Source organism: Chaetodon trifascialis, chromosome 7 (assembly GCF_039877785.1).
Source record: "Chaetodon trifascialis isolate fChaTrf1 chromosome 7, fChaTrf1.hap1, whole genome shotgun sequence".
NCBI classification, from domain to species: Eukaryota; Metazoa; Chordata; class Actinopteri; order Chaetodontiformes; family Chaetodontidae; genus Chaetodon; species Chaetodon trifascialis.
Window position 1 is genome coordinate 827703 of NC_092062.1, and position 23899 is coordinate 851601.

The 23899-nt window shown below is 40.5% G+C and overlaps 1 protein-coding gene across 1 annotated transcript; it reads left to right on the forward strand.

Moving 5' to 3' along the window:
• Positions 1–1499: 1499 nt before the first annotated feature.
• Positions 1500–21924, forward strand: LOC139334510 (uncharacterized). The gene is made up of 3 exons (XM_070967426.1): positions 1500–1509; positions 2206–2405; positions 20638–21924. Exons 1-3 carry the CDS (start codon positions 1500–1502, stop codon positions 21919–21921), a joined length of 1494 nt encoding a protein of 497 aa, XP_070823527.1. The 3' UTR covers positions 21922–21924.
• The last annotated feature ends 1975 nt before the right edge of the window (positions 21925–23899 follow it).

A 23899-nucleotide genomic window follows, 5' to 3' on the forward strand; every position in this document is an offset into this window, starting at 1 on the left:
TAGCAGTGTAGAAACTGAAAACTTAAGAGGGATGATGACACATGAATGAGGGAGAGGGCTACATACACAGTGTCTTATAAATATCTGCATATACAGGTATTTCAAGCTAACTAGAATACAAACTTACCTGGCCATAGAACATTAGCCAAAAATATGTTATTGACGTTTTATCATTATCAGATGTACCAAGGGTTGAATTGCTTTACTCATTACAAGTGTTCTGAAAGCAGTCCAGCTTACCGCAGATTTTACTGCATGTCCCTGTTCAATGTTGCCACCACCACCACTGTCATTGGCCACAGGAGCTGATGAAGGCCCTGCCGTGGCAAAGATATCAGAAATTTCTGTGCATTTGGCATTGTTGGCTTAAACAGCCAGCTTCTTCTTGTCTCACAGTTTCTCTGCACCTCCTTTTCGTTTCTCTCCATTTTTGTAAGATCCTAACAGATTATGTTACCGACGCAAAAGGGGAAGTGTTTCATGACATCATTGGGCGAGATGAGCCCCGTCACGTGTCAGTGAAGAAAATAACCTACAGGCCGCAGACCAGCGTGTGTCGAGGGCCGGTCAGTGGTTATGAACAAACTCTCGCGCTGACTTTTTTTTGCCGAATGCATTACGCCGGCAGGACCAAAGCGAAATGGGTTGGTGTTTAATGATGTGATTGGGCCAGCCCAATGTCAATCAGCCCACTGATCAACTGTCTGGTAATATGGGCCGGTCAGACCAATATTTAAAATTTAAAAAAAAATTGGCCGACCAAATAGCACGTTGGCCCATCGGGAAAATCCTGCTATGCCAGATGGTCAGTCTGTCCCTGAGTGTCAGTGAGTGAACTTGTTTGTTCTCCCATGATTTTCAATATGTTATGGAAACATTTTGCCCAGCTGCTGTAGATAAGTTCTCAACAGCCTGTACAAAATTATGTTCTGTTTGTAGGTGTCATTTCTTGTAACAAACAAATCAGCATGTGTGTTCAGGCCTTTTTTTTTTTTTTTTTGCAAAATTTAACCCATTAGAAATTAACATGTATTTTAATGCATTTCTTCATTTTCTGTGATGTTTAAACAAAAGATCAATGATAATTAGATCTCCACTCCCTGTCCATGATACTGAAAGATGCACCAAAGAAGACATTTTGAACAGCATTTTCACTCCCCTCTTTAAGTCGTGAATTACATGCAGACATTAGACATTGTGAATGTGGGAGAGAGCTATTATGTCTGTTAAAACATTGCCATACCTTGGAATTTGCTGAAACAATGTCCTGAGTCACAACCTGTCAAGGCCAGGATGGAAATGGCTTAGCTTTATTCAGTGGTGCTGTTTGAAGGCAGCAAATGAAGTAAAACAGGGATCAAATAATTTCAAACTTCAAGTTTTTTTTATTGGCATGTCTACTACTCTACATTATGATAGTAACAGCTGGAGAGAGACAGGAAAGACAGGGGAGAGAGGGGGGATGACATGACGGCAAAGAGCCCAGGCTGCAATGGGCCATGGTACATGGTACGAGCTCTATCAGCTGAGCTACCAGGGGGCCCATGAATTCAAACTTTTGAGTGCAGCTGTCATGCAGTCATGCATTGAGGTGTCATCCCTCTCCAAAAAAAAAAAAATAAAAAAAATTGGCTTGAGCTGGTTTGTATTACCTGTGGAACATGCTCAATCAACTGAGAACTGGTTGGAAAAAGTAAATTATTAATTTAGATGAGCATAATAGACAAGTGAAACACAGGTCCATGTTATGTCATGTAAGTACATCTGGAAGTACTTATTTGTCTGTGAGACTCGCACATCAAAATCAATGAAAGCATTTCCTCTTTCACTTCAGGTTCAGCTGCGTTGCCCAACAACATGACCTTCTTAGTGAGGGGACAAGCAAAAGTGAAGGCTGGCACACAGCATCTTACGTCCTGTCTTTCCACCAATCACAGGACTACAGCTGAGGGGAAGAACATGAACATATTCAGTAGAACAGGTACTTATCAACTGACCTGACTGTGGGCCCCTACAGGGCAGGGGGGTATTTTTTCTCTGAAATACAATTACATCAGTCATTGTAAGATATTTATTTTTTTAGACTACAATGATTGAGGTAACTTTAAATACAAAAGTTAGATCAATTAATCAAATACAGTGCTTCACTTCTGCCTCTCCATTTGTCTGTCTTTGTGCCTCTGTATCTGTCTTGATGTCTTACAGTGCAGCGAGACTCTAGCTCTCTGAGAGGGAGTGGAAGCTCTGTAGCAGTCAACTCCTTCTGCCCTCTAACTGCCCGGGCACGGAGGAGGGAGCGAGAGAAGCAAGAGGAGGAACAGCAGCGGAGGAGCAGAGATGGGAAGGAAGACAGGAGAGAGGGAGCTGGCAAACACCTCCTGAGACCTCGTCAGCTCTCCCTACAGGTCAGGAGGTCTGACCATCATTTCTGTACACTTCTCTGAAAGTGTCTGGTACCCTCAATTAAGAAGATTGATTTTGACAGTGATACACAAAAAGTGTTCTCTTTATCTTGATCACAAATTTAAGATCACAGAGCATCAACAATAAGCAAAGACACAGCGATGGACACGCTTGGGCCCATAGTCCATGAGCAGTTTTTGACGATACAAAACATCTGGCATCCAGTGTGATCAAAACTTTCTGACATGTTCAGAGATGCCACCTGGGGAACAACATTAATCTTGGAGAATAAACATCAACAATAATCTCTCTCTCAGAGAGACCCAAAGAGACAGAGCAAGATGCATATCAATGACAGGAATAATGCCTAAAATAATAATAGAAATATGACTAATAATAAAATATTAAATGAATGTGGAAGAGAATTGTAGTAAATTAAATAGTGAAAGTATAAGTATATGATAAGATATGATCAGATCAGATCAGATCAGATCAGATAAGATCAGATAAAACTATTGTTTTATCATTGATTGATTATTCATTCCACACTGTGGAAATAAAGCTGTTGCAGCCAGCAAAGTATTCAATGGCAAAAAGAGCAAAAACTGGCATAGAAGGGTCACAATAAAGAGAATACAGGATAAAGAATAATAATAAAAAAAATCATTTATGTACATTTACATCAATTGGGGGCTGGATCCTATCCCAGCTGTCAACGGGCGAGAGGTGGGGTACACCCTGAGCCGGTCGCCATATAGACAAACAATCATTAACGCTCACACTCACACTCACACCTAAGGGCAATTTAAAGTCACCAGTTAACCTAATGAGCATGTTTTTGGTCTGTGGGAGGAAGCTGGAGTACCCGGAGAGAATCCACACATGCACGGGAAGAACATGCAAACTTCACACAGAAGAGCCCTGCCTGACCCAGGGATCGAACTGGCGACCTTGTTGCTGTGAGGCACACGCACTACCTGCTGCAACACCGTGCCGCCATTTACATTAATTACAGATTATAAAATACTTATTGCCATAAAGATACTACTGCCCATAAAAATATGCTGCCAATGTTCTTCTGGGAAAAAAAAACAAAACAAAAAAAACTACCAATGCCATATTTTGAAATGCACTTGAGAAATACTGTTGCAGAAGAAAAGAAACATTGAATTGCACCAGTCTATATATGTACAATATGTACTGAAACGAGTGGGGAACACTAACAGGTAAAGTGAGGCACTGGGACACTTTACAAAGAGGCATTCATATGATTGGGGAGTTAGAAACAGGACACAGGCAGAGTGAAGTTTAGTTAGCTACAAACGGGCATTTATTGATCGTTCTCTTTTCTTTTCTTTAATGTTTACAGGAAGTTTACAGGAAATTAGTTACATGTGTGCTGTAACAACAGAACCAAAACTATCCATCAGAAACAATATACATATCCATAATCCAGCACTTAACCTGCATATAACTGCTCCCAAAGTATTCTTCTGATGCAGATAAGCCACGCTTCGACTGATGTTTGACCAGCATTTATCGTCGTTTTCGCCAACAAACACCGTGAAAAACTACGTAAAAAGAAACGATACACAACATTTTGTCAGCATAAATAAAATCCACAAACTTAAACAAAACATCTGCTCAAAATAAATTACAATTGCATACCGTGTGCGCCTTCTGACCAGAAATTTAGGAGTGTTACAGTCCAGTTCAATGTCCATTTCTTGCTTCGCCGACAAGCCTCTGTCTCCTTGCAGGACATGTTTTTTTTGTTGATCACGTGGACACCGTATGCGGACCACCCGGCGCAACACACAACCTGACCAGTAAATGTCAGTAACAGGTCACCGAACTTTTACACATTTTAAACAAGACATTTTACTGACATGAACTATTTATGAACACACATTTTTCTGCGACAGCTACACTGCCACCAAATTACAAAGATTTATATTCATACATGCTAAACAAAATTAAATCTTGTAATTTTCCATGAATCAACCATCAAGTCACGTTGCCTCAATAACATCAAAGTGATTGACTCTTCAACTCTACAAACCACTATTTGTGTTTGTGTTTTGCACCCTTTCACTGCAGTCTAGGACTCATTTTCAACTAGTACCACTAGTTTTTGAACTGGTCGCTCAAGAAAAGATAGTTGCTTCAAGTGTTCAGCGTTCTTTCCCAAATTTCTCTGTCCTATTTGAAGCTTAACCTTTCGCAACAGACCATCATCATCTTCACTCGTCTGAACTACTCTGGCCAGTTTCCACTCATTTCTGGGAATATTGTCTTCCTTGATTATCACTACATCCCCATCTTGCACATTTCTTTTGGGCGCATGCCACTGTTGTCTTAGGTTTATGTTGGCCAAGTATTCTTTGCGCCACCTGCTCCAGAACTGTTCTGTTAGATATTGCACCCTCCGCCACCTCTTTCTGGCATACAAATCTTCTCTAACAAAATTGCCAGGAGGTGGAAGGGGCAGAGACGTCTTCATAGTGAGTAAATGATTAGGTGTCAAAGGTTCAACACCTTTGGGGTCACTGATTGTATCTGTGGTGAGTGGGCGATTATTCACAATCGACATGGCCTCATAAAAGAATGTTCTCAATGAGGTGTCATCTAGCCTCTCTGTGGCTTGTGCCAGGACAGAGCTCATTACACTCCTGACTGTCCAGATTTGGCGCTGCCCAAACGCCGCCCCTGTGACTTGCCTCGGGAACATTCATTTGGAAGTCACATTGATTTCTAGCCAGATGTGATAGAAATACATAGAAATCCTCTCCTTGTCAAGCTCCAATAGACCCTTTTCAAACTCATTTTTTGCCCCAACAAAATTCGTACCTTGGTCAGATCGAATCTGTCTCACTGCTCCTCTGACTGCTATGAAGCACCTCAAAGCATTTATAAATGCATCAGTGGTGAGATCCTCCAGCATCTCAATGTGAATAGCTCTGGAGCTTAAACATGTAAACAACAAGCCATATCGCTTACATTTCTTCCGACCTTGTTTTGTGTGGAAGGGGCCAAAACAGTCAAGTCCAGTGTATGAGAAAGGGGGTGAAGGATCTACTCGGTCAACTGGCAAATCAGCCATGCGTTGTTCTTCAGACGGTCCACGCACCTTTCTACAAGTGACACAACACTTAATATGCTTGGCCACTACCTTGCTGGCACCTATTATCCAATAACCATTGGCCCTGAGTTCATTCAAAGTTTGGCCTCTGCCTTGGTGTTGTGCTTTCTTGTGATAGTGGTCAAGTATTAGTTGGGTTACAATGCCTTCCTTAGGAAGGATTACTGGATGTCTCAGCTCAAATGATGCAGAAGACTTTCTCAACCGCCCTCCAACCCTAAGCAGGTCGTTCACAAGGATGGGATCAAGTTGGTACATCTTATGAGTTTTTGATAGTTTAGCTGATTTTTGACTGAACCATTTCAGCTCTTCTTCAAAGGCTTCTCCTTGTGCTGCCTGGACGTGTGCAAAGGCAGCCATTTTTCTGTCCTCCACACTAATGGGCCCTGACTTGTCTCTTTTTGTCAGTCTTTTAATTCTTGCAACAACATTGAGGGCTGTATTCCAGTCAGAGAATCTTGAGAACCTCTCAAGACAGCTGTCCCTCTCAAGGGCATTTGTCTTCAGGACCTTTACCTCTGGGTCCCCAACAAGAAGCTCTGGGGAATATTGTTTCATGACAATTTCCCGTTCCCATAAAAACTTAGGTCCAGTGAGCCAGTTTGAGTCGATCAGGTCTGCCACCTTGAGACCCCTAGACGCGTGATCTGCTGGATTTTGATCAGTTTCAATGTAGAACCACTGTCTTGGATCTGTAGTGTCTCGTATTTTCTGGAAACGATTAGAGACAAAAACATGAAAGCGCCGAGCTTCATTCTTCATGTACCCGAGCACCACTCGAGAATCTGTCCAGAAAAACTCTTTATCTATCTTTAGCTCAATCTCTGCTCTGAGGAAGTTACCTACTCTAGCAGAAACTGCAGCTGCAGTGAGCTCAAGGCGCGGGATGGTGACAGTGCTTGTGGGTGCCACTCTGGCTTTACCCATGACCAGTGAACATTGCACTTGTTTATCAGCACTTGTTTATCAGCAACAATCCTGTATGAACATTGCCCATAGCCACTGCTGCTAGCATCTGAAAAATGATGCAGCTCAATTTTTTGGATTGTGCTGAGGTTCTCAGGAATGAGACATCTTGATCTTTAAATTTTTTGAAGATTTTTCAAGTCACAGAGCCATATTTTCCACTTGGTCTCAAGTGCAGGGGGTTCATCCCATCCAACACCACGTTTACACATCTCTTGCAGCACTTGCTTTCCAGTCAAGATGTAGGGAGAGAGGAATCCTAATGGGTCATACACACTTGCAACTGTTGCTAGGATTCCTCGCCGTGTGGCTGGCTTTTCTTTGAGGACCACACTGAATGAGAACACATCAGCCTCTACGTTCCATTTTACTCCCAATGCAAACTGCACTGGAATCTCTGTGTAGTTCAGATTCACATCTTTCTTGTCGCTGGTGCGTTCTGTCTCTGGGATCGTGTCCAGGACCTCTTTGTTATTGCACACAAATTTGTGTAAGTGCAACTTTCCTTTAGCACAGATTTCTTGTGCTTCATTGACCAGCTGTTTTGCTTTGTTGACTGAATCAACACTGATGAGACCGTCATCCACATACAAATTTTTGTGAATGAAGCTGGCTGCCAAGGGGTAATCCTTTTCATGTTCACTGGCAAGGTGTTTCATGCCATGGTTAGCACATCCTGGAGATGATATAAAAAAAATAAAAATCCAAAAATATGCACTTGCATGCGATATTCCTTGGGTTCAGTATCTGTGTTCCCATCTTTCCAACACAGGAACCTTAGGAAGTCCCGATCATCTTGGCTGACATGAAAGCGGTGGAACATTTTTTCCATGTCGCACATGACTGCGATTTGGTGCTCGCGAAATCTGCACAATACTCCTACCAGAGCATTGGTCAGATCCGGACCTGTAAGTAGGTGGTCATTTAGAGAGGTGCCTTCAAATCTGGCAGAGCAGTCGAAGACAACTCTAATTTTCTCTTGCTTCCTTGGATGGTACACCCCGTGGTGTGGAATGTACCATGTATTACCATCCTTTGGTGTGCTATCTGCTTCTTCTGCATCACCATCTTCAAAGACACTGTCCATGAATTTCACATAATCCTCTTTGTACTTGGGAGTTTTCTCCATTTTCCTTTTTAAATGCTTCAGGCGAACTGTAGCCAGCTGCTTGTTATTTGGAAGTTATGGACGCTCTCTGAAGGGTAGAGGCATTTCCAGATGACCTTCTTTATTGTGCTGAATGTTTCCATTCAAGAGCTGTAAGAACTGACTGTCTTCTTGAGATACATTCCCTTCTCTAGGGTTTGTGTCTAAAAAATCATTTTCCAGTGCTTTGATCACAAAAGCAGGTGTGATGGATGGGAGCTCTTTTACAGAGATGCAATGGCAGACCCCTGTTGTATCCATAGAATTGGCCCATGGTTTAATGGATCCTACAATACTCCAGCCTAAGTCAGTCTTGACTGCATATGGATCATAATCATTTACTGGTATGACTTCCCTTGGTTTCAGAGCCCTTGCACAGTCATAACCAATAAGGAGTGCTGCAGGACAGTCCAAGAGGTCTGGCATCTCCTCTGCAATGCTCAGAATGTGAGTCCACCTCTTCGCTGTCTCACGAGTTGGAATACTGTTTTGCTCCAATGGAATGTATTCTCGAGTGTACGTAGGTGGCAGCTCAATGTAGTCTTGGGAATAGTACCCTCTTACTCTTAGTCCATCCACCTTTTGGCAAGGCACAATTGAACCCCTGTCGGTCATTGTTGTTAGCTTTAACTTAACAGGTTCTGTGTTTGCCTGAATTTTCTCACAAATGTCTTGGTCAATGAATGTATTACTGCTTCGTGTGTCCAGCAGTGCATACACCAAGGTTTCTGGGCCTTTCTCTGTTGCACAAGAGAGCCATACTGGAACAATCATTGAAGTACAATCACTGTTGCCCTCTCTCAGACTACCTAAAATGGTGGAAGCACTTTCCTTGTGTGGTGATGTTCCAGGCTTGTCTCCTTGAGGACGTTCTTCATGGAGCGGAGAGGGGTGGTTTCTCCTGCAAATATTACAAGTAACTCTCTGCCAACAATTTTTGGAGATATGGCCAACTCTAAGGCAACCAAAGCACATATTGTTGTCCATGTTGAATTGTTTTCTTTCTTCAAGAGACATTGCTGCAAATTTTCCACATTTATAGATAAAATGATATTGTTGACAGCAGATACATTCAATTTGCCTCTTGGTCTGAGGTGCAGAAGGAGTGGGTTTGGAACCTTTGTCATCCTGTGATGTACCAGTGGCCCTTGAAGTGACCTTTGTATTTTTACACACCTTAGTAGATGCCACCAGGACGCTGGCTTTCAGACTTTTCTGTTCTTTCTCAGGTTTTTCACAAGTGTGCTTTAATGCATACAGGGAAGATACTGGATTGCATGCTATGCGTGCCTCTTCAGCCACAAAGTCTGCAAATTCCGTGAAACTCGGATATGCCTTCCCTTCACCCAATGTTTTAGTGACATACCAGTTCCAGCGGGTTGTTGCCCAGTCAGGAAGTTTCAGTAATAATTTTTGATTTTCCTCACAATCATCTAAAACCATGAGACCTTGCACATGGGGCGTAGTGTTCTTACAGGAGATGAGGAAATCACCGAACTCTCTTAATTTAAGAGATTCTTTTGACCCAATCTTTGGCCAGCTGCTCAGTTTTTCACGGAAAGCTCTTTGAACTACAAAGGGGTGGCCGTAACGTTTGTTTAAGGCATCCCAAGCCTGTAGGTATGCTTCCTCATCACTTCGATAAAATGTTCCCACTAACACACGAAGTGCTTCTCCGCTTATGTATTTTTTCCAAATAGAACAGCTTATGTGCTGGGTCTGTACAGCTTGTCTCAATTAGAGCCTTAAAGCAGGTGCACCACTCAGTGAATTTGAGTGGGTCTCCTGTAAATATGAACGGCTCTGGTGCTGGAAGTCTGGTCATTGCCAGGGATTCTTTCAATGTTTGGACTAGTGAGACTTCACTTTTTTTTGGCTCTATTCTCCTGTCACAGTGAGGGACTGAATCACTGTGGGGAATCTTTTTGCATGTACCTTCAGAGAAAGGAGGGGCTAGTATATTTAGGGAATCTTGGGTACATGGAGTGCTGTTATGCTGCACTGGAAGCTGACTTAGAGGCACAATGTCTTTTACTTCATTATCTCTTATTTCAGCATTCAATTTTGATTCTTCTTCAGCATACACATTGTATTCAGCCTCTATGGCCTCAAGATTCCTTTGATCTTCCAACATTTTTAACCTCTCTTGCTGAGCTAGAATCTCCTTTCTCTGGGCAGAGATCTCCATCTCTCTGTTTATTTCAGCCCGTTTTGATGCCAAACGTGCAGCTGCATCTGCCTTCTTTGCAGATACATGACTTCCTTGCTGACTATGACTTTGCTGACTACTCTGTTCAGCTCTAGACACAGTTGATCCATAAATTGACTTTGCATCTTCTCTTTGAAGTAACTGAAGGAGTGATTCTTTCACAGTCACTGCATCAAACTCCTTGGTATCAACATCTGCATACCGCCTTTTCAGGAGTGGAATTATTTCAGTAGTAACTGAAGTGCAGCTATCCATCTACCTTCTTATACCTTGAGATGGTGTGGTCAGTGCACGTAGACTCTCATACGCTTGCTTTAGTTCTGACTCCCATTTTTCTGCTGATTTGATCATTTCACCTAACTCAGGTTTAGAGCATTCTTCTTTAAGTTGAGACCTTATCAGTTGAACCTCTGCTTTTAAGTTTACATACATTAACATAAACTTTCTTGCTTGTTATTTCATTCCTTTTAAACTCAAGCATTTTTCCTGTTAGGTGTCTTTCCCTTTCTGAGCGTCTCACCTCCGTTTCAGCTCGAGTAAGTGGCTGCGGCAGCCCTATCTTGTGTATTTCAAGATCTGCCTTAATTTCTCCTATGCATGTAGCAACCAAAAATGTAATAACAGCCAATAATTTAATAACTACCAATAATGTAATAATTTTGGCCATTTTAAATGTAATAAAGCCAATAATGTAATAACTTGCCAATAATGTAATAAAACCTTTGAGCCAATAATGTAATAACTTTTTGCCAATAGTGTAATAAGTTATTACATTATTGGCTGGTTATTACGTTATTGACCTAGTATTTAAAAACCCTTTGAAAATGTAATAACCGGTGCTGATAATGTAATAATATTATATATGACTGTTATTTTTTTATTTTCACTGTCGAATATGTCTGGTTTATGCTCAGGTTGCTGCCACGCAATGACCACACAGTGACTTCAACACAATTGTGAAACATTAAGTTCTGCACTGCGTGCCTGTTTCTAATCTACATTGAGATGCAAACTTCTACCATGCTAATTATATGTTTGCAAATGAACTTGATGCTTAGTGTTATCTCCAGAACACTCATAGTCACTGAAGTTGCTAATTAAGTGGCAGCACAATTTTACCCATTCAAAATTCCCTTTCTCTGAGAAATGTTTTCTTTTGCAGCACACCCTACTGACCAATTCAATTCAATTCAATTTTATTTGTATAGCGCCAAATCACAACAGAAGTTGTCTCAGGACACTTTCCATATAGAGCTGGTACAGACCAAGCTCTTTTATCTACAAAGAAACCAACAATTCCCCCATGAGCAAGCACTTGGCGACAGTGGCGAAGAAAAACTTCCTTTTAACAGGCAGAAACCTCGAGCAGAACCAGACTCTGGGTGGGCGGCCATCTGCCTCGACCGGTTGGGTGAGAGAGGAAGAGCAAGAGAGGGAGAGTGAGACAGACAGACAGACAGACAGACAGACAGACAGACAGAAAAGCAGTCAGAGAGAGAGAGAGACAGAGACAGAGACAGAGAGACAGACATGCAGTCACAGTAACAGTGACAGTGGATGTAATAACAGCAGTAGCAGTTGCAGTGGATGTCAGGCAGGGCCAAGGCAGGAGATGCAGCTGAAATCCACAATCCAGATTCAGCCACTGTCCATGGGAACCTGCAAGACGACAAAGCACAGAGACTCCGGGGAAGGAGCTAAGTTAGTAACACGCCGTGGTAGGACATGAGAGCGTGCGGATGGAGAGGGACAGAAGGACGGAGGAGCTCGGTGTATCTTTGGATGTCCCCCTGTCGGTCCAGACATGACCACTAGATGGCAAAGTCATGTCAAGATAACCAGTTGATGTGACTGGCAATTAGACTTTTTCTGCAAACTTGGGGAACTTCTTGCAGCATGTGGAAAGGTAAACAATTCTCAGATTTAGCTGCATTCTTAATTTAGTTGGAATCTCCCCTCATAAATGTATTAAGTGCAAGGGATATGTAAACATTGAGAGAGCATGACAACAGAAAAATTGCTAGCTAGCTAGCTAGTCATTTGTCTTGCTTTTCTAGCTCCTAGCTAGCTAGAAAAATGGCTAGCATCATATGTAGACACAGTGGTACCATATCAGATAGATCAGTAAATATATATATATATTTTTGGTATGCTTTCTAGTTATGTATTATCGAAAGTTATATCAGTAATAAGACGGCTATGTGAGACTAGGTTTATCCAACAAGTGGCAGTGCAGGAAAAGGAATTACAATGTTAGTGCTAAACCTGTTAAAATATTCTGATACAATGCTATGTGTGCATTCTTGTGTATGCTTATGGTTGTGTAGTCTGTGTTCATGTAAAATTTGTGTATTGAAGATTAATTGAGAGTTTTATTCATGTCCATGTTTATCTGTAATCTATATCGTACATTCAAAGATTCATACCACATTAGCTAAACCTGGTGTAAAAATGACACTGAAAGACTGAGTGGAAAAATGTAGGCTACTAACCTAATGAGTTCATCAGCCTGCTTTACCATGAAATATTGACTTTAACAGTAGTTACACTGGGCCTGTGTCTTGCATAATTAATTTATAACATTAGTGTGTGGTATTGTAATATACAGTATGTCAGGTCATATCATCATCTGCTTAGAGTGTAAAAGGGAATAACTTTGTCTTTAATATCATTTTAGGTATTTGACATATCTGGCAAAAATGAAAGTAATTCTAACAGTCTTCATCCTCCTCATCTGCATCAGCTTGGAATGCAGAGGACATGGACAGAGGCCAATGTCAGATGAGACCTACAAGACCTCATACTTAAGGCATTTAAGGGAGAATTTAAAGTTCCAGTAGCAGAGAGATCCAGGATCGAGCGTTCTGCACTCATTCAACTATGGCAGAACAGGGAACATTACGCTCTCAGTGAGGATGGTCAGTCACTTACATTTGATGGAAAATTGGTACCCAGGAAATCATCGATCTCTGCAGTTGTAAATAAGGCTTTGGAAGAAACAAAAGGCTCTGGTGTAAGAAAAGTAAACATACTCCTAAGGCAGCAGTACTCTGGGATCAGCCGAGCAAGTGTGAAAAACTTCACAAGGCAACATTCCGGAACAAAGCCATTCCAAAATCTATCAAAGCCAAAGCAGTTCAAGATCGACATCAGGTAGACCTTGTTGACATGGGTGAATGGAGGGTCAAGTATGGCCGGGTCACATATAGGTACATCCTGACTGTGTAGATGTGTTCAGTAGGTATGTATGGCTAAGACCACTGAAAGGTAAACACAGTGCAGAGATTTCTAGACACCTTGAAGACATTTACAATGAGCATGGTCCGCCAAAAGTCATACAGCATGACCAAGGGAAGGAGTTCAAAGGTGCTGTAAAAAGACTTATGGATTCCTTACAAGTGAAAATAATTCAGAGCTCTCCCTACCATCCTCAGAGCCAGGGTAAAGTGGAGAGGAGTCACCGTGTCCTGAGGAAGAAGATAATGTATGACCTAGTCCAATATCAAAAAGGAGGAGTTAACTGGGTTAAGCACTTGCCAATTTATGCAAAGGTAATGAATGAAGATCCAAAGGAGATTTTGAGTTGGATGTCTCCTTTTCAGGTTTATTATGGAAGGCAAAGTCATGCATGGTCCAACCAGTTAATTTCAATTCAATTTCAAGAAGTCCTTGAAGAACCCAGCCCACCAGGCAACAAAGCAATGCCCACCGAAAAGCAGAGACTTTTGTTCGAGCACAAACGAAATAGGATCAGGAAAAGAGCAAAAGAAGCAACGCAGCGTTGCATATGTCGACAGAACCAATCTCGGAGGTTTAAACCCTCTATATATAGACTAACTGGACTGACCATGTCTTGGTCAGGGTGAAGAGTGTCTATCACAGAGTCTCACAGAAACATTTTGTGATACCAGGTGTGGTTGTGGCAATAAACCGTAAATTGCACAAATACAAGGTTGAGTTTCACATGCCAAATAGCCTCACTCCAACACGAAGGTGGTTCCAAGTTTCTGATGTGACTAGTGTGACAAGATTAGAAGAAAGCCAGCGCCCAAAGTTTCAGCCCAAAAAAGTGGACCTGAGAATACCTCTCTCACATGAGGACAGATTGGAGAATTTTGAATTATCAAACCTGAACATTCGCTTTGACCCAGTCCCTGATGGCAACTGCCAATTTGCTGCTATTTCTGATCAATTGGCTACCATTGGAAATTTCCGTTCTGCAGCAACATTGCGTGAAGAAATAGTGGCTAACTTAACATCACATCCATATGGAGTGGATGGGACACCCCTTTCAGAGTATGTTGAAGAGACATGGGCTGAATATTTACAGGGGATGGCACAACATGGCACATATGGAGACCATCTAACTCTTCAGAGAGCATCACAGATATTTAACGTTCAGTTCCTTATTGTGTCGACTCTTGGTTTGGATGCCACCTCTGTAATATCACCATCTGGTGGTTACTTTGAAAACTTGCCTGTTTTGATTCTTGGACATTTTGCTGAGGGACAGGGGGAGCATTACGTTAGTTTAGATGTTCACTCATATATTCAGGCCATTCAGGAGGCAGAGTTGCAGAAAGTGCCCCAACCTAGTTCTTTGTCTGACACTGAACTTGGCTCTCAGTCTGATGCCAACCCCCCCTCTATATCTGATGAACCTGCCTGTATAGTATGGAGCTAAATCAGGGTCAAATGTTTTGTACTTGAAAAAATAAAAATTTGAAACTGAAATTTCAAGTTTTGATCTTGAATTTTGAAAAATACATCAATTTATTCAAAATAAAAATAAATGTGTAAAAAGTTTTTTCAGGTTAAAAATAATTATGATCAACTCTGGTAATTCTTTTGAATAAATCGGTTTTTTACACTTTCAAATCTTTTTTTCAGTTTCAGATCTTTCTTTTTCAGTTTCAGATCTTGCTTTTTCAGTTTCAGACTTTTGACCCTGATCTAATGTGGGGGGCGTGGCATCAACTGAGAGGGGAGTGGAATCATGACAGACAGCTTACCAAAAGGCTACAGACCTTCCCCTATCCTGTTGCCTTCATGGAATGTAGGATCTAAAACGATTCAGCTACGCCACATGATTGGCAGTGAATAAACTGCTGTCAGTGACAAACTTCCATTTGCATGGCCAAAACTGTTTTAATTTCCAAGTCTGTTTAGATGTGAGATGGGGAAGCCATTTTAGACAGTACTGAGGACCAACTGTAGTACAGGAGTGACAAAATCACATCAGATTGTGCACAGACGCCCACACTGTATGTGCTGAAATGTCCAATTTCCACGTAGCACAGTGAATGCCTCGCAGTGTCCGCTGGCAATGGCGTCCGGACCTGCTGGCTTACCTGCTGGACCCAGCACACAGGTGGGAAAGTAAGGTTGGGAAATCGTGATAAATATCAAAATGAGGTTGTTTTGTTACAACATACAATGTTTCTGACATCTTTTAAGTGGTGAATTGTCATAGCTGGAGGTTAAGCATAGGGCTAACGTTAGTATCAAGTAGCTGCCAGCGCATGATAAAAAATAATAATTGTTTAAACCATGATGCTCATATAACATTAAGTAGTGAAATTACCTTAAAATTAACATGCAAGATAAAATTCATATCTATAACTTGGCCATCTCCTGATCTACGGATGAGGATTCCTGCTTTCGTTCCTGCTCTTGCTGTCCTTGTGTGAGGTTCTGTGTGAGCATATTTAAAAGTTTTTGTGCAGCTGCAACTGCCGGGTTATCGTTGACACTCTGGCAAACAGAATGTAACACATGACGTATACACATGAATACATTAAATGGCGAACGCTCAAACTTTTCCACTGCAGTCTTTTTCAGCATCCCATGCATTCCTGCAACCACAAAACAGCAGCACCTTTGTTCAAATTAACAGTATTATCTGTGTTTTTCACGCAGTGCATAGGCTAACGTTACTATCTACCTATTGCGCTGGCAGCTACTCGATGCTAATGTTAGCCCGATGCTTAACCTCCAGCTATGACAATTCACCACTTAAAAGATGTCAGAAACATTGTATGTTGTTACAAAACGACCTCATTTTGATATTTACCATGATTTCCCAACCTTACTTTCCCACCTGTGTGCTGGGTCCAGCAGGTAAGCCAGCAGGTCCAGACGCCATTGCCAACGGACACTGCGAGGCATTCACAGTGCATGATAGGGGAAGGTCTGTAGCCTTTTGGTTAAGCTGTCTGTCATGATTCCACTCCCCTCTCAGTTGATGCCACGCCCCCCACGTTAGATCAGGGTCAAAAGTCTGAAACTGAAAAAGAAAGATCTGAAACTGAAAAAAAGATTTGAAAGTGTAAAAAACCGATTTATTCAAAAGAATTACCAGAGTTGATCATAATTATTTTTAACCTGAAAAAACTTTTTATACATTTATTTTTATTTTGAATAAGTTGATGTATTTTTCAAAATTCAAGATCAAAACTTGAAATTTCAGTTTCAAATTTTATTTTTTCAAGTACAAAACATTTGACCCTGATTTAGCTCCATAGTATAGCTAATGAACCAGGCTTTCTGTCTCAAGGTGAACCTCTGTTTCAACATAATTCTGATGATCAGTCTATGGCCCCTTTGGTTAACATGGTTGAGGATGCTGGAAATGAGCTGGGAGAGCAATATCTACCTCCAGAAGTCCTATCAAGAATTATTGAATTTGCTCTAATCCAGGATATGTCCATGCTTGGGACATTCAATCAAGTCTCACGCTCATTCCAGGCACTGTCGGCAGCATTTTATCCCAACCTCTATATGAGAGAAACACTTGAGGAGAGCCTAGAGCTGGACAAAGAAAATGACTTCACCATCAGTATTATGAAGCTATACAAGACTGCTGGACGCAGTCGTGGTCTCAGTACACGGATGAGGGAGTTGTTTGGCAAACATAGCCAATGGAGGAAAGCCTGGCTAATTCTAAGTTATCTGAGTTTTGGGCAGTACAAAGTTAAGGACATCTACTGGAAAAAGTAATGCCAGTTTTATGTTAATTTTTCCTCCTTAATCATCTGTCTTAAGTTTGTTTTGTTGTTGTTTTGTTTGTTTGGATTTTACATTTGTGAAAGCTACTTTTCATTTGAGAAGTAACGGTTTTAATTTCATTTTTATTGTTCATGTTTTTCTATGCTGTATATTATATATATATACATATATATATGCAGTTCAGCTTTTTGGAATGCACATACTGTGAAGCCATTTTTCATTTGAGGATGAACAGTTTTAATTTTATTTTTGTTGTTCACACAATATGCTGTATATTGTATATTACAGTTCAGAATTTTGATTGGAAATAAATAATAGTCCAAGAAAAAAAATACTGTTAATTCATTTGACACCTCAACATCCAGCTAATGAAGAGGTTTGGAGTCGGATCGAAAATCCTCCGTCAGCTTACATATCGAGGTTCAATTGTTCTGCTCCAGTTGTCTCAGACCTGTTGTCTTTTATTAGATGGATATGAATTAATGTCACATATATCAACAATATAAACGTATATTTTATAAAACAGCTCCAGTTCCTCACAGAGTCCAGATGTGATCTATAGGCTGTTATATCATAGAGTTGTGTTAAACCCTCTGTTAAACACCTGGATGACATCACAGGATCTTACAGGATCAAATATCATTTTTTTCTGATCAATATTAATAATGAGAGAGAGCAAGCAAGTGAGAGAGATAGAGAGAGAATCTAAATCTTAAATTTGTCCACTGTTCTTATTTTAATTCAGTGAACTGCACAAAAACTGCAAAAGTGTATTATTCCCAAGAACTGCAGTCATATATAATATTATTACATTATCAGCACCAGTTATTACATTTTCAAAGGGTTTTTAAATACTAGGCCAATAACGTAATAACCAGCCAATAAAGTAATAATTTATTACATTATTGGCTATTACAATAATGTAATAATACATTATTGGCAAAAAGTTATTACGTTATTGGCTCAAAGGTTTTATTACATTATTGGCAAGTTATTACATTATTGGCTTTATTACATTTAAAATGGCCAAAATTAGTCTTGAGTCTTCAAGTAATTTTACTTTCTAATTTCTCTTCCAACTGTGCTTTCTCATCCTCTAGGGCTGCAAGTACTCGCTCTAACACACAACTTTCTGATGTAACATCTCTCACAAATTAACTCAATAATTAATTCATTGGTCAAACTCCACAATACATCATTAACTACCAAGGCAGCATTCACATAAAATAATTTACAGAGAATAAATCAATATAATGCAAATTAAATATTTACATTACTACTTCCAGTTACCGGCATAGTAACTACGTTATCACTGCTTGCAAAACAAACAATACTCGCGGTACTGCCGAACTCGCGCCACTTCAAACCGCACGCAGATATCGGATATACAGCTCATTATCGAAAGCAGGAAGAAAGGGAAACCACACTCACGTTTCAATGCGCACACAGGATTATTTCACAGGCGAGAAGATAGTTGAGGTGTTGGGGTATCAGGCAAACAATCTGAATGCAAACGGTAGCACACCCCACCCAGGTATGTTATATTGCGTGTCTAATCAGCTGATCATCATCAGGTGTGTGCATTACACTGCGCAGTGGTGGCCTGATCGCGTGAGCGCGTTTGGGGCAGGGAATGTGAAAGCAGCGTGGTGGCGTGGGCTTGTTAACCAGGGCCGTATTCGCAAAGCACCCTAAGGCTAAGGCTATGTTTACACTTAGGGAAAACGCATAAGTTTTCATGCGGTTTGGCCTCTCGTTTACATGCAAACGGAGTTGTTTTTTTTTTTTTTTTTCTTTTCTTCATAGAAAACGATCATTTTTAAAAACTCTGGCCAAAGTGGAGATTTCTGAAAACGCCCGTTCTGTGTTGGCGTGTAAACGGGGTTAAACGGCGTTTTAGGTTCCGAAACTTCACAACATGCGACTGAAAATACTTTTTTTCTTTTTTTTTTGACTGGGTTACTAGTCGGACCGGCCCGCGGTCACCCGTCGGACGGGGTTGGCAATCTGAGGCAGTAATGGTCCTCGAGCAGCCCCCCTCTCCACTACAATCTGCCCCCCTTTCTTCCGTCTCACCCCTGTCTTTTTTTTTAGAGTTGCCTCTGTTGCTCTCCCTTCATCTATTTTCCTTGGCTCCTAAGTCTGGCAGAAAAACTTCTTTATATTAAGACCCCGTTTACACATAGGGAAAACGCATATGTTTTCAAGACAAGATTTTTGAAAACAATGTTGTGTGCACGTTTTTTGAAAACGGGGGGGCAAAATATCCGTTTTCCAAAATACCCTGCTACATGTAAACGTAGGCTAAAAGTAGCTCTTAGTGACATCATTCTTAGAAAAAAAATCTTTGAATTCGTCGAATTTGTGGTTGACCTCATCAGGGATGAGCTTACTTGTCCCACCCAGCACAGTAACGCAATAACGCCTGAGATGAAAGTCATCACAACATTCTCTTTTTATCAATTTTGTGTTTTGGTCATTCTGCCAAATCAAACCGCATTTTATAAGGACACCAGCAATCGCAGGAATTGCTGACAGCTGAGTCTGCATCCACCATTATTATCAAATACATTAAGTAGTAAAATTACCAGCATGGACAGTAAACATAACAATAAGCAAATCAATATAATCAGCATGTGAATGAGGTACGTTCAAACATTTTGAAGCTGTGTCACAATTAATTTAATTTTGCAGAGTTTCATCATCATGACATAAAATAAATGTCAGGATTACACATTTCTTAATACAGTCCAAGTTATATGATCGGTTGATTTTACTGTCCATTCATTACTAGGAGCGCGGAGCGAATTTTTTTTCTTTTCTTTTTTTTTTTTTTTGTCTTTTTCCCTTTTTGTAACAACCAATCACAGCTTTTAGAAGACTGCGTCATACCTAGCAACAAGGTCAACCACACCTCACTAAGATAAAAATTTCTGTACCCTTCTTGCTTAGAGTTGCTCTCAGACACTTCCTAAATCACTCTTAATCTAAGATTCCTTGCAAGGAATTTTAAGGCTAAGTTAGGAGGAGGAGGACTCTAAGAAGCTTTGTGAATATGGGCTCTGGAAGTGAGTGAGGATTTTGTACATGTGCAGTTTATAAAAATGTGATGAGTGACATTTAAATACAGCTCAATAATTTGAAAATAACCCTCTTTGCAAAGTGGTGAAAGGTCTCCCAGGGTTTGTTTGGTAATAAGTCTGTCCTGTTTCAATCTACTGAACTCCAGCTGTCCATGAGTTAAAGCCAGTTCTGAAGCCAGGTTCTGTCCTTGTGCTTTTAGATTTTGTGTGAATCACTGTATCTGATTTGGTCTCGTAGGAAATGATTATTCCAAGAGTATTTGTTCAATTCTGGCCAACTCTAATCTCAAAGTTTCCTCTGTTATTTATGCAAGTCTAATTTTCACATCACAGCTCCACACATGTTTTCAGTCTATTTGTGTATTGTCATCCAGGCCTTTTGTATTTTGCAGTGTTGCATATACATGAACCAAAATGAACCCAAGAAGAGGCCCACACAATTCCTGGACCCAAGGCAGACTGCTTTGCACTGGTTGCTGTGCTTTTGTGATTGCTTTCTTAATTATGCTCCCACCAACATATTCCTCTTTACCCTGCAAAATATACTGTAACTGCTGTTTTACTGGGTCTGTACAAAACAATAGATCATCCATTTAAAGAATTGTACTATGATTGTTCTTCCCTAATGTAACTATTCCCAGGATTTAAAAGGAGCTCACGTGATCTCTTTCTGTTGCAGGTTTCCATGGTGACTGGATTATCTGAACAAAGAACTTCATACATCAGATCAGGCCCTCCCTTAAAGCCTAGAACAGGTGCTGGTAGCAGACGATCCTCCAGGTCCTGCACAAGACCTAGCAATACCTGTAAACCACGAGACCATCCCCAAAGCAGATCCCAGGAAGTCAACAACAAACACCTCTCCCAGCGTAGCAACCAAGAGCTGCCTCACAATCAGCACCCTCCTCTCAGCCACCGTAAAGTCTCCAACTATTATAGCAACCACCAGACCTTCAGGAGTCTTCAGAACTCAGGAAGAAATTCATGCAGGACTCCAGTTCAAATGCCACCGACTAATGGTTTAATCATCAGACAGCTAGGTGAGAACCCTGGGGTTCTGAGGTTGTCCAGAAGGAGGAGAGGCCTGCCACCAGACATCAGCCCTACCCCTCTGAAGCTGGTTTCTTTAGACAGCAACTCATCAAAGAAGTGCAGGACATTGAAATACAATGATTGTGATGTCCCATTGGAGAGTGACTGCCATATTAGTGAGATCTCACAAAAGGAGGCAGACTGTGATAAAGATGCTAGAGAGGAGTATGTGAGCCATACAGACAAAATCACTAGTAGTCATGATAAAGAACTTAGACAAGACAGATGTGGCTATGTTGGAGAGATGAGATTTGAGAAGGGCAATTGTATTAGTGAAGACCGAGAAGACAAGATAAATGTTGTAAAGTTAAGTTTGGCAAGGGGCACTGCTGTGGAGTCCTCTCAAGAAAGGGTCAACTTTACCAATGTCAGCACACACTATGACCTCAGCCCTGTCAGTGAGGTCATATGCAGACGTGTGAAAGAAAAAAGCCTCCAGAGAAATCAGTCTGTATTGTCCACAATCCCTAAATCAATTACCAGGACTGCTGATTCCAGGATTTTTGCTGGAGCTATTACTGCTAGTACTACTGTAACTAAAGCTGCTATCAACTCAGTGACATCTACCCATGTACACACTGACACACTAGCCAGTTATTCTGACAGGCACACTGTCAAGGATACTAACAAAGGTACTGTGAAGGACATTACCAAGTATCTTTCACCAGCCAGCAGTTACTCAGTCCACAATTCCAAAGCTACTGCAAAGACCTCTTCAAAGGGTTCCACAGAGGACTCGACTAAAGATAGTGGCCCTGTCAGTAGCTATTCTAGGACTTCCAAGGGCTCCACAATGGGCCTCACCCAAATCAAGTCAACTACCTCAGCTATTAAGACTAGGACCAGCCCAAGAATACTTCTGAAACGCTGACATTCACCTAACAACATTCAATGTTGTTGATCATAGGCAATGCATGGTGATGGTTGTTTGCCTTGTTGGACAGTTATGTAGTGGCTGTACTGTTCTCTACGTTTGTCCATGATTGTGGGATAATTTTTATTCTATTTAACTAGAATAGCAGCAGCACAATGAAATATTTGTTATATAGTTGACTACATTGAGAAGTCACTTATTTCAGATGCTTCCCTGCTCTATCTGAAATAGCTGCTCAATATTTTAATATTATATGATAATAATATTAATAATAATAATAATAATAATTGTTATTATTATTATTAGTAGTAGTAGTAGTAGTAGTAGTATTATTATGTACATGAAAAGGGTACTGCTTTCATCAGAGCACATAGTTTAACTTGAATCAGTCCACTGACAGTAGCTTAGAAGGAAGCTACCATGCATATGGCTTCATGCCATTGCACTGGGGCTTTTTGTCAGTCAGGTTACAATACAGTCCTACAAATCAACATATCTATTTCCATTTCACTTAAACAGGAGTAGTCTATTCAAGGTTGTTTAGCAGCTAAAAAAATCACCAGAATTAATCTATGGATTTTGTCTAACAATGATATTGGAAAGATTCCGCAGTTCTGTCCAAAAATCCAATCCAACTCTAACTAAATTTAGTATGAGACTTAGGATGTCTACACAAATTAAGACAAAGACAAATCAAGTAGATGTCTTCCAAAAGTCTCCCTTTTTAGTTACCTTGAAAGTGTTTTTTGTCCTCCATCACTTGCATTGAATTTGCATTGAAAAAGGTTATTTTAATGGCCAGTATGAACATGAGGAATGGTTACAGTTAAATTGAATAAAACGATTAAATTTCAACCTGTTTCAATGTACATATGGGAATGTGGGTCTTATTGGAAGAGACTTGAAACAATGTGAACGTGTCCTTTAGGAAGTGAGTGACACAAACACATGGACACATCCATCCATTCTGTCCATACCTCTGACCTCCATTACAGCCACCAGAACCAGTTGTCTGCGTAGCCACCAGCCAAATTGTCTTACCAGACTAAGTAATATTAGAAGGAACCTCCCTCCAATATATTGGCTGGCTCAGTGATGCATGTGCATGCAAAGTATACAATCACAAAACTATTGGTGTTTTGATTTACAGATTTATGTATTTTATTTCCCCGCACCCTACCACTGGAGCCTTTTGTGCTCATACTGTAAGTACAGTTTTTGTTTTTGCTTCACTAGAGACACACACACACACACACACACACACACACACAAAAAAACACATAGTGACATGTGTCATTATTATTTCATAATCCGTGTGGATTGATTGATTTAAATTTGTAGAAATTTAAGGACTGTACTAAATAAAATAAGTCAATAATTAATATTGCACATTTCCTCACAGTAAAGCTGTGTAGTAGGATTTTAAAAATTATCTAGTGATTTTGGTGACTGCAATAAAAAAAAAAAAAGGCACTGTGAGAGACATAAATGGACACTACTACCCTTTCTTTCATTTCTCTTGCCATTAAACATTCCATGAATACAGTTTGTAAGTTGCAGTGATAGCATGGCATTTCTACACATAGGGGCTTTAAAGAATGAGTAACCGACAAAAGTTTTGCAAATTAGTTACTTGACTATTTTTTTATGACCAACACATGTTAAGATAAGTTATAAATAAACACATTGATCAATTGCATACGATGACCCTTCTCAGTTGTGGAACTGAATGCTTTATAGAAGGAGTGCAGAAAATGCACTCACCACAACTCATTTTAAAAGATATGTATCCTCTATTAATATTAATAGAGTTCTCTTTCCTTTGAAGTGAATTCTCTTTCCACTGAGCAAACTAATTGCTGACTAGACATATTACGCTATGAAACTGTGCTACTTTGTCATCATGACAGTGTCATAACAAACACCATAGGTTTGTTGAAGTAATAAGTCAACATTGATCATTAATTAACAGAGC

Excerpts from the sequence above, each read along its gene's own strand:
- LOC139334510 (XM_070967426.1), top strand. Across the intron at positions 2,406-20,637 it reads CTCGTCAGCTCTCCCTACAG|GTTTCCATGGTGACTGGATT; the intron begins GTCAGGAGGTCT and ends TTTCTGTTGCAG.